The sequence below is a fragment of the Lygodium microphyllum genome, chromosome 13, assembly GCF_053477565.2.
Source record: "Lygodium microphyllum isolate KBCC chromosome 13, Lygodium_microphyllum_v1.1.10, whole genome shotgun sequence".
NCBI lineage: Eukaryota > Viridiplantae > Streptophyta > Polypodiopsida > Schizaeales > Lygodiaceae > Lygodium > Lygodium microphyllum.
In genome coordinates this window covers 13,761,950-13,778,129 of record NC_141147.1, presented here as the reverse complement: position 1 = coordinate 13,778,129, position 16,180 = coordinate 13,761,950, and the positions used below count along the sequence as shown (strand labels likewise).

At 40.7% G+C, this 16,180-nt stretch overlaps 1 protein-coding gene across 1 annotated transcript; it reads left to right on the top strand.

Moving 5' to 3' along the window:
- The first annotated feature begins 775 nt into the window (after positions 1 to 775).
- On the top strand, positions 776 to 3,799 carry LOC148026357 (ADP-ribosylation factor 1). Its single transcript, XM_087690783.1, has 6 exons — positions 776 to 1,009; positions 1,623 to 1,693; positions 1,795 to 1,914; positions 2,775 to 2,893; positions 3,105 to 3,186; positions 3,525 to 3,799. Exons 1-6 carry the CDS (start codon positions 862 to 864, stop codon positions 3,528 to 3,530), a joined length of 546 nt encoding a protein of 181 aa, XP_087546909.1. The 5' UTR covers positions 776 to 861; the 3' UTR covers positions 3,531 to 3,799.
- The last annotated feature ends 12,381 nt before the right edge of the window (positions 3,800 to 16,180 follow it).

The following is a 16,180-nucleotide window of genomic DNA, read 5'->3' as shown; positions in this document are numbered from 1 at the left end:
ATTCATGAGCTTGCTTGTAGGCTACTTGCACTCTCAGGATATGAGTGGTGTAGGCAACGATACAATGAGAGAATAGGATGATCGAGTAACCTAAGTGAGAGGTAGGTTATCATTCGATGTGTGAAAGTCCTTAAGGCAATAGGTGGTCTTTTCTAATTCCACATGTTTGAATTGTGACAAAAGCATTGTACCCACCCAAGGACACTCAAGACAACCTAACTAACACAAGCAATGACCCACACACTAGACCTACCACTTGCCATCCCATCAACTTAGTGGTCCCAATGCTTTCGTTAACTTAGGGTTACCAATGCCTTCATTAGTTACCATCCCATTGACTCAAGGGTATACATACTTTCATGGATTAAATGCACTAAAATGGATTGGCACCACATGCAAAGTCATTGATCGTGTAACTTAGGTTCACAAAATGAATTCCTTATTAGAAGTAATAATGATGACTCCTGATAACTAAGACTTGTAGTTACTAGAGTTTTCATGGACGAGACATGTTGAGATGGATTGGCCATCACATGCAAAGTTATCGATGCCCTAACTCAGAGTTAGGAAACAGTCCTTTGAGGCTTGGAGATGGCCTTTGAATGACTAGGTAGAAAAAGTAACTTGGACACAAGATGATATATTCATGGGCAGGATCATATATGCATGGGCAGGGTCAGGAGCCTGCTGACAAAGTCTTTGTCTTGGGTGGGTATTATATGTGGTTCTGGCGACACTCTCTTTTCTTTACAACTTCACATTTAATATATAAAGAGACAGAGAAAGCATTTGTTCTCTCTCTCTCTCTCTCTCTCTCTCTCTCTGTGTCTGTGTCTTTGCGATCTTCTCAATCCTTCCGCCATGGGCCTTACCTTCACCAAGCTCTTCGCCCGCCTCTTCGCCAAGAAGGAAATGCGCATCCTCATGGTCGGCCTCGACGCCGCCGGTAAAACCACCATCCTTTACAAGCTCAAGCTCGGCGAGATCGTCACCACGATCCCTACCATCGGTACGTCCTTCCTTTCTGCGTTTCTGGTGCTGTCACTAATCCTAACAGCCCGGCATTTAGCCTGCATTTTGTCCTTTTAGTATAGCGAGCCTTTCAAGACATGTCTGCATTTTCAATACTGTTTTTGTGAAATTTCCATGGATCTTTAATTAAGCCTCGTTTTCTTTGTCTCTTATAGCAGATCTCTTTGTGTGTGTTCGAAAATGGCTGTATGTAATTAGATTCTTGCTTGGAACATCCGATCTGAAAGTTCTGATTACGCATATGCATTGAAGAGTAGCGTTTCTTGGTGATTCTTTCATATAGTTTGTTGAAATCTGCACATTGGCTTCTAGTGACGTGGACTGATATCTGTATTAAGTACAACATTTATCACACAGTCAAATCTTGAAACGAACTGTCATGAATTCTACAAGGACAACCTGATTTGAGTTTATAGATGCTTTGAAAACTAGAGTTCATGGATCAAGCTCTGCTAATGGTGTCACATGGAATCTTTCATTGCAATGCTCGAGTAACTGATTTTCATCATTTTAGCGAGAGTTTTCTTCTAGCGCAGGTTAGTTGAGATAGTTCTACATTTTTTGCAATTAGATTTTGTTGATCTTGGCAGGTTTTAATGTGGAAACTGTGGAGTACAAGAACATCAGTTTCACCGTTTGGGATGTCGGAGGTCAGGACAAGGTATAATCTAATTAATACAATCCATGACTGCTTCAGGATTTAGCAGCAGTCAAATTCCTACAAACAACAGATCTAATTGAACCATCTGTGATGCTTAACAGATCAGACCACTCTGGAGGCATTATTTTCAGAATACCCAAGGTCTTATTTTTGTTGTAGATAGTAATGACAGAGATCGAGTGGTGGAGGCTAGAGATGAACTCCACAGAATGCTTAATGAGGTTAGCTTCTTTTGCACTGAGTATTCAAGTATTGCCATTATCAAATCACAGTAATTAAAGCCCAGTCAATTATTCGGACGCTTGCATCTTGCATTATAAATCCTGAGGATGTTTTACATGTGGAAGAGCTGTGTCAGTCATTGAGTATCCTTTAGAATGACACTAAAGGAGATCCTATCTAGTTAGAACTTCTAGTCAAGTCTGATATGTGATATAGGGTAAGAGCGAGTATTTATATCACATGGAAGAGGAAATTGAATTTTATGTAAGTGCTGTTAGTGTGTATGAATTCAGTAGTGTGCTTCATCATTGTATTATTCATCTTGGATCTTTTATCTGTTCAAGCATGATGGCTGGTGATACAATTCTCACATTGCTGTTTTTCAGAATTCTTTATTCTGCTTCTTTTTCGTTGTTTCCCAAAATTGTAGACTCTGCTCTTATTTCTGGGAGTGCTTGTCTTTAGACGATATAATTGATCAACATGGTAGATATCTGCCCCCTTTCTAACAACATGAAAGTTACAAGTTAACATCATAATCTTTGTGATGGACATTTATGCCATGCATCTGACGTAAGACTGGAGATGCATGGGTTTCTTAGAGCTATGACCTTGAAATGCGAGATCCATAGCTCCATACACATGAGCTAAACTAAGATTGAAGAAACTTTAATGTGACAAATCTCGAAAGGGATTAGACATTTTGGTATGATAATGTTCTTATTACACACCATATGCTTTAGTTGTGTTGTATGCCTATAGGACTCATTTGAGTTGTCCTCTCAGAACACATGCTTGTGGGGAAAAGTTCACTTGAATATGCACATCAGTTATTCTGAGATTGCTGGCTATTTTGTAGGATGAGCTGCGCGATGCTGTTCTTCTCGTGTTTGCCAACAAGCAGGATCTTCCAAATGCCATGAATGCAGCAGAGATAACTGACAAGCTAGGCCTGCATTCTTTGCGACAACGACATTGGTATGTTTGAGAAGTTCTTAGTCAATGTTTGGAAGTTTCATTTGACTTCTGTTGTTTTAAAATTTACTGCCACCAAAGTGACAGTTGTCAATTGTGGCTATGTGAATGAATGCACTGACCTTGTAAATGGTGGGGTCTTGGAATGGTCAATGGAACTTGGATTCCTTTGGTATGGAGGAGTGAATCCTTATACGTTTTTTCATGTGGTCAGGTATATTCAGAGTACCTGTGCTACTTCTGGAGAAGGTCTTTATGAAGGTTTAGACTGGCTTTCTAGCAACATTGCCAGCAAGGTATGGAAAAAGCCTGCATTCTAGACTGTTTAAGATGCTTGGTGATTTTGGTGGGAAACCAAATTAAAATTTGAGATCATTGGGTATCTTATCGTTGTTTCTAATGTCACTACATGAACTATCCACATTTATGGGAGCTTTTACCTTCAATGCTTTTGTGAGGAATAGATAATTGTCAACTGAATGCTTCTCTCACTTCACTAAATATCATGTTTAACTGTTTTCCTCCATTGTTACCTCAACATCCTCTTCTGTTATGTCCTGCACTCACAAGACAACTTATCATATACATTGCATGTTGTTGTTGGATGCTAAAGGACGTGCCTTGCTTTTTGCAGGCTTGAGAGACGTACATCCTGTGGTTTTCTGATCTCATAGAGACATTCTCCCCCGAGGCTATTTATAGTTGTGGATTTTTTGGTGCATATGTAAGGTGACTTCATGATCTTAACATAGACTGCCCATGGCACATGTATACAGTGTCTCAAAACATGATATTTATTCCATTTTTTGTACATCGAATGAGGCTTCCTTTTTGGAAAGTCTTGTTTGTTCTCCCGAGTAAGCTTTTATCACTTGGCAATGAATAGGCTTTCTGAAGTGTTTTGAAGGATGTGGTGAGTAAAGGTAAGAACTGTAATACTGTTGAGATAATTTTGTGATTGGATTCTGTATTGGTCTATCTGCATTTAGAGAGAGTGGAGTGTATTTAGCCATCTGGATTATGATCATGGGTGAGATCTCTCTCTTTGAATAATAATGTTGTGGAAGAGTAGTTGAAGATAAAGACTGTTACTCCAGCAAAAATGTCAAGTTTCAGTGTGGAAAGATGCAGCAAACTACTTATCATGATGGAGACCTTTTAAGATGGGAAGAATCACAGTGGACTACAGACTGGAGCAGCACCATTGTAAATTCACAGAACATTTTTAGTTCGCATAAGCTCTCAGGCATGTAACGATCATTTTTAGAGATGCACATTAAAGCATCCATCAAAATTTTTAGTATATGTTGTACTAGTGGACACAACATTTTGGGGAATATAAGACGGGCCAGCTGCTGTTAGGGACATTTTCTAAACCCAAAAGAGGGTTTGTGATGGCTTTGGCAAGCCCTATGTTGCACAGCGCAACTTGGGAGTATGCAAGTTCAAAGAAAGACATGAAAAGACCAAGTTAAAGTTCTATTATTGCTACTGTGATTTTTGATAAGAATTATTATAGGCCCAAGTTAAAGTCCTAGTATTGGTACTGTGACCTTTGACAAGCATTATTATATGCCACATGAACAGTGAGTCTCTGTGTCCATGTTCATAGAAAGACATGAAAAGAGACCAAGTTAAAGCTCTAGTATTAGTACTGTGACCCCCCTTTACAAGTATCGTTATGTACCACATGAACAATGAGTCTCCATGTTCATGTCCTCTTAATTGTCACTGTATACATGTGTACGCCTTTTCACTGCTTGAAACCTTGTCCATACATGCTTCTCTAAGAGCATCACTTAAGTTTCCGCATGTGTGAAAGCAGTCTTTTTAGTTCAAGACTGCATGAAAACAGTCTTTTAGTTCAAGACAGTAATGAGTGGATGATATATGCACATGAACATACCTCTGTTGTAAGAAGTAGCTGTTTGTCGTCAACATCATGAAGGATCACCAAAACTGATTTGAGTTTGTGCTATTTGGGCCCAGTAGTGCAGGAACAAACATGGTGCTCCTTGGACTGATAGGAAACATGATATTTTCCAGAATTGGGAATGAAGATACCTGTGAAAGGATGATTGTATATAGTTTGTTTTCTAGAAGCAGTTCATACTTTGTATGCTTCCTATCATTGAACTCTGTTAGTTTTAATTTGTTGAATGCTGTGAGTTGGAGCTATAGTGTTTCACTGCTGTGCAATCTCACTTACTGGCTATTCAAGTTGGAGTCCGGCTCTCACAGTTCCCTTTTAATCCTACAGGCTGCACTCTGGCAAAGCAAGCTGACATTCAGCCTTGTATTGATAATTTTAGTGTGCTTTTTTGCTTTAGTACCTTGTAAGGACTGCCATTGTGTGTGACATGAGAGCGTGAGTGTTTTCTTACTTCGTGTCAAGGGTATCACTCAATCAGATGTGTGGAGGCTAATCAGTGAAATTGTATGCCTTGCTTATTTCAAGGACATGCTTCACAAGGGACAATGAAGTGGAAAGTTTGCAACAGTGCATGCTGATTGAATGTCTAGCAGCAACAGTTTTGGTATAAATAATAGATCACACGTAGGATTATAGGTGCAGCCCAGTTCCACCATCAATTCTACCACGGCATTTACACTTATCCCAAAGCCTTTCTACTTGGAGTATTTTCCAAATTGAACATGGCATTCACGCTTTGTCACAAATCTATTCTACTTAGCAATTTTCTTGATAACATTAGGGTTCCAACATTTTATATAATGTTTAAAACATTAAATGTCATGTTGCTTTTCGTAAACTTGCTCAAGGTTTGTGTTAATGGCATGAAATAAATGTACATGTAAAATTATCCATGAGTCTATCCACAACTAGAAAAAATCAAGGTTTTAATGGCAACCACTTGGTTGAAGAGTCAAATTATACATTCACAAGCATCAATATAGCTAGTGACTAGAGCACATTGATTAGTCTTGTTCTTGTCCCTACCACCTTTGCTATGTGAGTTCAGTATGTATCATGGGTTTAGGCACCTTGTTTAGCCTTTAGTTGGGTGCGTAATTGGGTGGCCCTTTTTGGGTTAGTCTTATTCTCTAAGGTCGCATCCTAAGGCATATATATGCTCATCTCTACTATCAATTGTATCATCATATCATCTTGCAGCTTTTTGGAGAGAGGGATATTGAAGGTAGTTTGTGTGTTCACCATTGTGTTAGCACTTTGGTGGTATTGTACTCTTTGTCTCACGTTTCATCTTATGGATTCCATTGCCCATGTATTTTGAGTTGTGTTTTTTCTCTTTCTGTCAATGTTAGTGCTTTCTCTTTCTCACTTTTGACCCATCTATGCATTCTCATGGTATCATATTGTCAATTCCACATGTATCAAATGCCAATGTTGCTAGATTGATGGTTTTGTGTGCTTCCTACTTGCTCTCCACATGGCAAAGCATCCTTTAGTTTGGTGACCTAAATTTGGTGTCAAATGTGATAGACTCCACCTAGCAAAACTTTCAACAATTTGGTGACTTGAATCTAGTATTAGATGACCTATTTTCCTTGCATATGAAGAAATAGACCTTGCATTTTGGGTGGGCTCGTGGTCATGGACTCTAGATTTGCTATCACAAAGGCCACTATCTATCACATGCTTTTTGTGAGTTCTTCCACCTTGTGTTTGTTGGATAACTACTCTCATGACTAGTAAACTTTGTGCTTTTTGTTGATATGATCCCTACATTCTTTTGTTTCTCTATTTTCAACTTCAAAGAGGGTCTTATGCCTCAATTGTTCCAACTCCACTACATTCACTTCATTGTTGCTTGCTCTTTGGCTTCCCGTGATTGGTTGTGCACATGAATTGTCGAACTCTTGATTGGGCAACTAGGTTTCTCTCCCCAACTCTTTTTTTATGTTACTAATGACAAGCTCGAAGGCACTAGTTACTCACCTTGGAGTGTCATTTCTAAAAAGTTTTGTGCATGTAGTCATTTGTAAGGATGCTATCTCAAGCTAGCACTCCAAATATTTGCAATTCTTCAATTGTAGAGAGCAATACAAAAAATAAGAAGATGAAGTGCTTTCCGCAGCAAGAAGGGGCATCTCTAGAAGGATTGCAATAAGCTAGTAGCTTTTCAAAAGAAGGACAATGTTAATTTAGACTCTTCACCATCCTTGGACTCTTAACTCTAGTTCTAGTTGCATTGCCAAGGTTGTATTGATCCAATAATCAAATTTGTAGCCCAAGTGCTAAGGTTGTAGTGACCCAATAATCAAATTTGTAGCCCAAGTAACATCGTCATCCCTCATGGTCTCTCATGCTAGAGAGGGAGTATGATAAGATGGTGGTGGGGCTTGTAAGTCGGGTCGATATCTTCATGTAGTGTACCTTGAGGGAGGCATTCTACATACATTTATAAGTGACCTAGTAGTTCAAATCTCGGAGCTAGTATGATTTCTAGGTCCATGATGGGAGGGATTGATAGCAAGCGGTATATTACACCTAGTTTTTTTTTCTTCTCACATAGGAGGGCACTTGAACAATGTAGCCGAAGGAGGAGGGGAATCCATAGTCATGATGTGCTTTTGCACGACTATACATGACATGCAACGGGACACAACTATTTCCAACATTTGGGATTAGGGATCGAGTAGTGTGATCAACATTGACATGTAGACTGTCATTTTGTAATGGACTTTGGGCACTCTGAACAAATCTTCTCTCTCTCTCTCTCTCTCTCTCTCTCTCTCACATATGAGCTTCACGTTGAGAGAGTGAAGGAAGCAAAAGTAAGCGGGAGAGGTTTGACGTGAGTTTGTGGGATGCAATCCTCTTTTATTGGATGCCAATGAAAATGTGGTGCAAGGGAAGCAGAATCTATTGAGGGTTTGAGCTCATGCGCATACCCACACCACAGGCTACGACCCCATTGACACGACATTATCTATTGCATGCGCAACTCACATGTAAAGGCTTGTAATGACTCATTCCTTGGTTTACATACAACGTACATTCTTGTGTGAAAACTTCTTTATATGATAAGTATTTTGGGGGCATAAGCCTCTTTTGAAATTTATCGTTTGGGATAATGTTTGAGCAACAACTTGAATTTGGTGGGTATCTAGTGAAAGCTGCTAAATCTTTTTCCATGAAAATGTGAGTGCACTGCGGAAGAGGAAATACGAACATAGAGGGAGAGAGAGAGAGAGAGAGAGAAAGCAGAAAATAAGGAAGAGAAATCTACACTGACTGAAATGAATGCTGAATACACTGAAATGGACTGATCAGTCCCTGCACGCAGCCCGAAGCGTCAGTGAGGGCACCAGATCAGGCTTGGCAGCACCACCACGGGGGAGGAGTGTCGGAATCTACAAGAAGACAAGTGACCAAGTGGGGAGGGGGGCTGCCTATAAATAGGCAATGGACAAACCCTAACCCTAACCCTAAAATGGGTGCAAATCCTAAAAATGCCCTAAAATGGGCGCAAACCCTAAAAATGCCCTAAAATGGGCGCCCCACAACAGTGACCAAAAAGTGGCCGGGCAGCCAGTGGCTGCCCACTAAAAGAGGCCAAAAAGAAATACACAACCTAAGATAGCCAGTCGAGAGTGACTAGCCTCCCCCATCATAACACATGACAGACATGTCAGAGCTCCTAATGTCCTCGTCTGACTCAGACTAAGCCTCACAGGCAGGAGATGACAAGGCATGACAAACATGACTGCTAACACCCCCTCTCAGATCTTGGATGTGGCTGAAGGCCAAGGGAGAAACGGATCCTGGGGCGGCAAGAGGAATGCCAATGTCGATGAAGTCCGTCGATGTAGACTGCCGCTGAAGGAGCTCCTCACGATCCTGGGAATCCCCCTCTAAAACACTAGGGGTCAAGGAATCCACAACCGCATCACCGAGATCGTCCCCCTCTGAAAGGGATGGGGGGTACGAGGGAACCACCGGAGGAGAGGGTGGGGGATGGGAAGGAACCTGTGGAATAGAAGGTGCACAAGCGGGAACGGGTGTAGCAATAGACTGCCGCGGAGGACCCTGCATCAAAGAAGGGGAATGGAGCCTATAAAGCCCGCTCTCTTGCCAACCTGTAGATAAGACAGCTCTTGTAAGAGAATCCTCAATAACAATGGCATGCTCGGTGAAGATCACTCGTGTGCCAAGCCTCGTAAGACCATAAACTGAGAGGAGGGGAAGGCCCAAATCTGGAACATGTAGGGCCTATGAAAAGGAGCTCAAAGGTCGGTCAGTAAACAAAGGCAATATGCCAACACCACTAATAGGCACCGATAAAATGTCACCAACAGTGATTGAACCCTCTAATGGACAGAGATCCTGTAACAAATCACCTCGGGGAGTCATATGACTCGAAGCACCACTGTCCACTAACCAAGGCTGCGCAGAAGACACTGCAGCCACGGAAGAAGGATCCTCCTCCAGAGCATGGATATGAAGGAACACTGACTCATGGGTAATAGCTGGTGTAGAGGTAGAAGAAGGCTCTGATGTAGATCCACCCTTCGCTCCCGGACGAAGGTGAGGGTACTTCTTCCAGCATTTCTCCTCGGGATGTGTCCCTTTCCCACAGTGTGGGCACTTCGGTCTCTCTGAATCTCAGTCAGAGCCTGAAGAACTATCCTTCTTAGCCTTTGACTTCGTCTTCTTCTTCTTCTGTCCTCCCGAACCTGCAACAAAGGCTCTAGTGGAGTCAGATCCACTAGCACTGACCTCTCTGAGTCGCTCGTCATGCTCCAAGACAAGTGGGGATAGCTCCTCCCATAGAAGCTTCTCACGGGTCCTTGATGTAAGAAGGTTGGTGTAGAAGACATCAAACCGAGGCGATGGCAGCTGAGTCAAAAGAATCATAGCCATGTCTTCAGAAGATATCGTCCAACCGAGGGATGCAAGCTCATCCCTCATATCCTGTAATCTGTTGATGTAGTCCTTCATGGAAGGACTATCATCAATAGTGAGCATCCGCAACTTCTTTTCTAGAGATATCCGGTGGGCAAACGTCTTCTGTTGATAGAGAGACGCGAGCTTTCTCCACACGTCTACTGCAGTCTTCAACCTGTGAACATGAACAAGGACAGAATCCTGCAAACTCAGAAAGAGGAAAGATCTGGCTCTAGAATTAAGCCGATCCCATAAGGCTGCATGATCCATACATGTCCCATCTGCGGGATCCACCTTAGGCCGCGGAATAGGAACAGAAACAAGCTCCGAAAGATCGAAGGAGTCCAAGATACACTCCACCTTGCAGGACCATAGAGAAAAGTTGGAGCCATCCAACCGGTCCTCTTTGGGCAGCTGAGGAAGTACGGGTACCTGTACAGGGGGTACCAAAGGCTGCATCGTCAGCCCACTGGAAGGGGATCGCCGAGATACATGAATAGAAGGGGGACGGAAAAGAGGAATAGACTCCGGACGACGGTCCTCGTGATAGAAATCACGCCTCCGTTCAGATGAGTGTCGAGACAAAAGCTCATCATCTGAGTCATCAAAGCCCGTAAACTGATGAGAAGACATCTTCGATATCTGCAAACACCAAAACACAAGGGAAGGTTGCCGGTGCCAAAACACAAACACCAAAAGCTCCTGAGCTAGCCGCCTTGCACAGAACGCAAGGATGATGTCAAACACAAATGCTAACGATGCAATCACCACAGAAAAAAACAGCCGCCTACCTGAAAACGCAGCATGGGAATAGGTCGCCAGCAGGAAAAGAGCCGCCTGAAGATGGAACAACAGCCAGAACAGCAAGGCGCAGGCTGGAGGAGTGTCGCCCAGCTAGAGGAGGGCCGCCCAGGCTGAAAACGCAAGCAGGAAGAGGTTGGTGATGACATGGCAGCCACTGGAGAAGGCGCCAGCAGCAAACGCAAATATGTGACACCAAAACAGGCCACCTTAATCAAGGAGATGGTGCAGAAGGTGACGCCTCAGCTGTTGGAGACGTCTTGACCAGCAAACACAAAGTTGTGGGTGTTCTCCCGCGTAAAACTCAGCTCCGTGTACTCTCCTTCGGCTCTGATACCATGTGAGAGTGCACTGCGGAAGAGGAAATACGAACACGGAGGGAGAGAGAGAGAGAAAGCAGAAAATAAGGAAGAGAAATCTGCACTGACTGAAATGAATGCTGAATACAGTGAAATGGACTGATCAGTCCTTGCACGCAGCTCGAAGCATCAGTAAGGGTACCAGATCAGGCTGATGATGATGGCAGCACCACCATGGGGGAGAAGAAGTGTCGGAATCTGCAAGAAGACAAGTGACCAAGTGGGGAGGGGGGTTGCCTATAAATAGGCAACGTACAAACCCTAACCCTAACCCTAAAATGGGCGCAAACCCTAAAAATTCCCTAAAATGGGCGCCCCACAACAGTGACCAAAAAGTGGCCAGGCAGCCAGTGGCTGCCCACTAAAAGAGGCCAAAAAGAAATACACAACCTAAGATAGCCAGTCGAGAGTGACTAGCCTCCCCCATCATAACACATGACAGACATGTCAGAGCTCCTAATGTCCTCGTCTGACTCAGACTAAGGCTCACAGGCAGGAGATGACAAGGCATGACAAACATGACTGCTAACAGAAAATGCAATTTGAAAAAATGCACAGTCACTCATTAAAATAGTTTTTGGAAAGCACGTCTTGTGCTTAGATAGTAGTTACTTGGAAGATTGCACATTTTGCTATAGATCCAAAAAATATTTGAAGACTCACACTCAACTTCATTTGACTCTTAAGTCACAAGTCACGATGATGAAGTTTCTTTCATATCTACACATTTTTTGATAGAAGACTTGGATTATTATCATCTGGATAGTCAAAACAATCAGAATGATGATGGTTAGCTGGTATGAGCGGGTAGATTTCTTTCAAAGTTTACAAAAAAGACATACATAGTGAATATTGATTTGTTTATGTTGTCTTATGCATGTTCAACAATATAAAAACCAAGTTTATTCATGCATTTGTATGATCAAATCCAAGGCCATCATGATATAAAGCTTTGCACTTGTGATTTGTGTCCTCAAAGTGAACATGTAAGTATGTGAGTTGCAATTGCACTATTAAGAGTGATTGCTTAGTTGCAAGTTGGAATTTGCAATTGGCAATGTGATTGTGGAGGCACTCTTCATGACTTTCATTAGCCTCACAGGTGTTGACTAGCACTCACACGCAACTGTTAGACTTGCATTGATGGGTTGCAAGTGAAAAATTTCAATGTTGACTTTTGATTAGAAACTTGGAATAAGTTCATTTGAGTATTCAGAATTGCACTCACACTTGCAACTGTTAGACTTGCATAAACGAGTCATAAGTGAAAAATTTCATGCCAACTTTCAATTGAAAACTTGGAATAAGGTCATATGAGTACTCAAATTAGTATCATAAGTGTAAAGTTGCGCAAACTTTGGTACTTGTTGTCCATCCTTGCTTGGTAGTAGGGAACCGATGTGGTGATATAGTGATCCATGGATTTGAAAGGTATATCAGTTCCCATTTTGAGGCAAAAGCTCATCAAACTTTGCACCCATTGATGATGAGTATCCAAATCAGGTGGCATGTCGTGGAGAATTGAACAAAATCCACCATTTTGAGGAAGAAATATAGGTGCTAGAATCCTGCATTGATGATCAAATATCTCCATAGGTGCAATTGCAGTATGGATAACTGTGTTGCCTTCTTGACCAAGGCTAGGTGGTTGAACTTCAAAGGGTAGCAATGGTGCAACTAGCATTTGAGCACTTGCAACGCTCGAATTTGGAGCTTGAATGGAATATTTGTCTCCATCTATTGTACTACAATGCAAGGGTTGTAATTGTGTTGTAGCTCTTACCCTCTATCTAGCATTTGAATTACTTAGGCTTTGATTGTATTGTCAAGTTGTGCTAGGTATTTGCACTTGAACGGGTAGTAATTGATGATTACCAAAGGTAGATGCAACATGGTTATCCAACATTTGAATATCTATATTGTGGATAGTTGCATTTCCTTCTTGACCAATAGCACATCGTTGAACTTCCAAGGATAACAATGGTGCAAGTAGAATTTTGACACTTGTATCACTTGCAAGTAGATATTGAATGGCACCATATCTATTTCTAATTGTTACAATCCGTTGCAATTGATGTAATTCCGTTCTAACTCTCTTGCCATGCGCCTACGTTCAGCTCTACTAACATGAAGCATTTGGCTTGGCATAGATAATCCGATATTTGAATATTAACATTGACTCCATTTGTATCATATTATTCATGTATATCTCCTGCATGGCTATGAGCATGTAATCCAGTCCTAACTCTTATGACTTGCCTATGTTTATCTCTAGGAATAGAATGTGTTGGAAGCACCATTGTCGAGGATAAGCTAGGACGAGAAGAAGTAGAAAAGAGTACTGTGATAAGAATTTTCACAAATGCCAAGTTATCCAAACGTTATTTACATATTATTACACTTTTGAGAACATAAAATTTCAATATTTTAATTTGACAGAAGTAGCAATGCAATCTCACATAGGCAACAATTCAAATATAAAAAGCATATTATGTCATTGTCATCATGAGAGATACATAAGTCCAAATATTTTGAAATTCCACTAATCCAACAATACAATGAACTTAAGGGATACTATAAAATTGTTGTGTCCTTTGAAATTTTTAAGGGCACATCGAATTGACCTCCTCCTTGCCATGTATTTGATTTTACACACATTGATATGTGCATTTGGAGCGCATAAAACAATGTCTAGTACATCCTTAATACACATATAGATCAAAGCATTAAGGTACACACATACATAAAACATATATAATGTACACATACAGACATTTAATGTACATATACAAAACATTTAAGCATTCACTAAGATACAAACATACTTAAAACCAAGAGAATATATTACTTCACACCTCCCTAAATATATGAAGCTTATATATACACATATTTAATATGTGCCATCAAGACACATTTAACCAAACATTAATGTATTTGTATACACAAATTTATGAAACACAAAATCATGAGAGAGAGAGAGAGAGAGAGAGAGAGAGAGAGAGAGAGAGAGAGAGAGAGAGAGAGAGAGAGAGAGAGAGAGAGAGAGAGAGAGAGAGTATAAGTGAACTATCAAACTAACCTTAAAAAATAATAATAAATGTAAAAAGTAACCAAAAAATAAACATTAACAATAACCAAACTAATCAAGTCAAGTCAATTCAATGTTCAACGATGATATTAAATGTAACTCAACTAATCAAGTTAATTGAATTCAACATTCAAGAACAATATTAACACAAACAAAGAACTTATGAGCTAATTAAAAAAAGTTATAACTTTTAAAAGTACAGATGGAAAAACATATACATGCAAAGATGAAACCAATGAACGGATGCAAATGCAAAAGAGTGGCAACTACATTCAATAAACAATCACCAATGTAATGTTAGAGAGAGCACAAAAATCATTTTAAATTAAAAAGTGGAGAATATCTTACTCTATATATATATATATATATATATATATATATGAGAGTTTTCAAAATATATAAATAGTTCACACACACACACACACACACACACACACACACACTTACTTGCACACTTGCCTCACACACTAGCCTCCACAAACTATGAACTGAGAGGATGAGAGACAAATAGAGAGAAAAAGAATTGCATGGTTGGTTTTAAACCACGATTTAGGCATGGTGTTGACACACGAGGTGTGTGGGGGATGGCCAAACCGTGGGGTGTGTGGGGGACTCAGACCGATTACACACCGAGACAGGAGAGGTGGAAAAAGAGGTGTTCGCTGCAATATGTGTCAATAGGTCATTGGATCCGATTTTCGCGGTCAGTGGACACTTCTGGGCAGGGGATCTCCCTCGCCTTAAAATTCGGGCTCGCCCAATGCATAAGAAGACAACACATTTATGTAAAAAAGGAACCATGCAATTGACAAGAATTGATCCCCACCAATCCCCACACACCTCAATCTCATTACCAATTGGCCAAGTCTCTTTTGGTGTAACTTTTGAGCGCAGTTTAGTGTGTAATCAAAGCAATGGACATCTTGCACATAACCCTAGCCATCCGAGGCTATGTGTAACCACCCTCAGTGTCATGAAGAAGGACTCTTGGCGTGAAGGAGGTGGCGAGGACCCATGCACAAACGACTTGGGGGATACCACACGATGACACATGGTGCCCCTCGAAACCTTTGCATAATATATGTAAAAGATGAGAAGATGTAGGAAAATTAGAAATAACTACCAAAGACGGCACAATAATAACATTCTATATTAAAAGTAAAGACTTTGTGGTAGCGACCTCCATATCTTGACTATGCTTGAATGGAGAGCCATGAATGCTTATTTTGGGTCAACTAAACATTCCAATTTTCGCTTCAATGAACCTTATAAGAGAGGTTATCCCCAATAAAATGAGACCCTTTAAGTGGGTAAAACAAAATGAGGAAAAAGGGATTCCCTCTAGCTTACACGGAAAGAATCCCCAAATTTAGAAAAGACAAATAACCCCTTAGACTTAACCATAGAATCTTAAAAGAAAACAAAGGGAGAAAACCACTCATGTGACTCTCAAGCTTAGGCTTGTGAGAATATGACAAGAGTAATATAGCCTCAATGTAACCAAGCTACAAATTTTCTTGCTTTCTAGACTTGAGGACCTCTATGAAGACCAAACCTCAAGCTGCCTATAGTCTAAATTTCAAGACAATCCTCTTATGGGGGACTCCAAGGCAACTAAATGTGAGGGTTCCAAGTAAAACTAAGATTAGATAAATGTATAATTTCTTGTGTCAACTCAAGAGGCCAAAACCAAAAGTTCACATTAAGGACATGATGGCAAGGTGAAAATATGTGCAAATTTGACTTTCGAAATCTAAGAACTCAAATAAGTTTGGCTATGGCCACTTTGATAACAAGATTGATACCAAATGAATCAAATGCATCATAAATGCACAATATAGTTTAAGTATAAAGATCCATCCACAAGCCATGATCATCTTGTGGATGATGAACTTGACATCCCTCAAGCCTACATAAAAGTCACCTTCACACATAGTTGACTTTCAAAACCTCGTGTTGATAGATGGAGGAGTAGAAGCTAACCAATGGGCTTCCCGAGCTGGCAACTACTTGGCAACATGTTTTTAACCATGTTGATACTTAATAGTGGCAATTTTCTTAATGCAAAGAGAGATGATAATAGTAGGAATATCATTGATATCCACACTTATAGATGATCAATCTTTGATCACTATCTCTATTCCCACGAGATTCGGTAAGGTTTGTGGCAC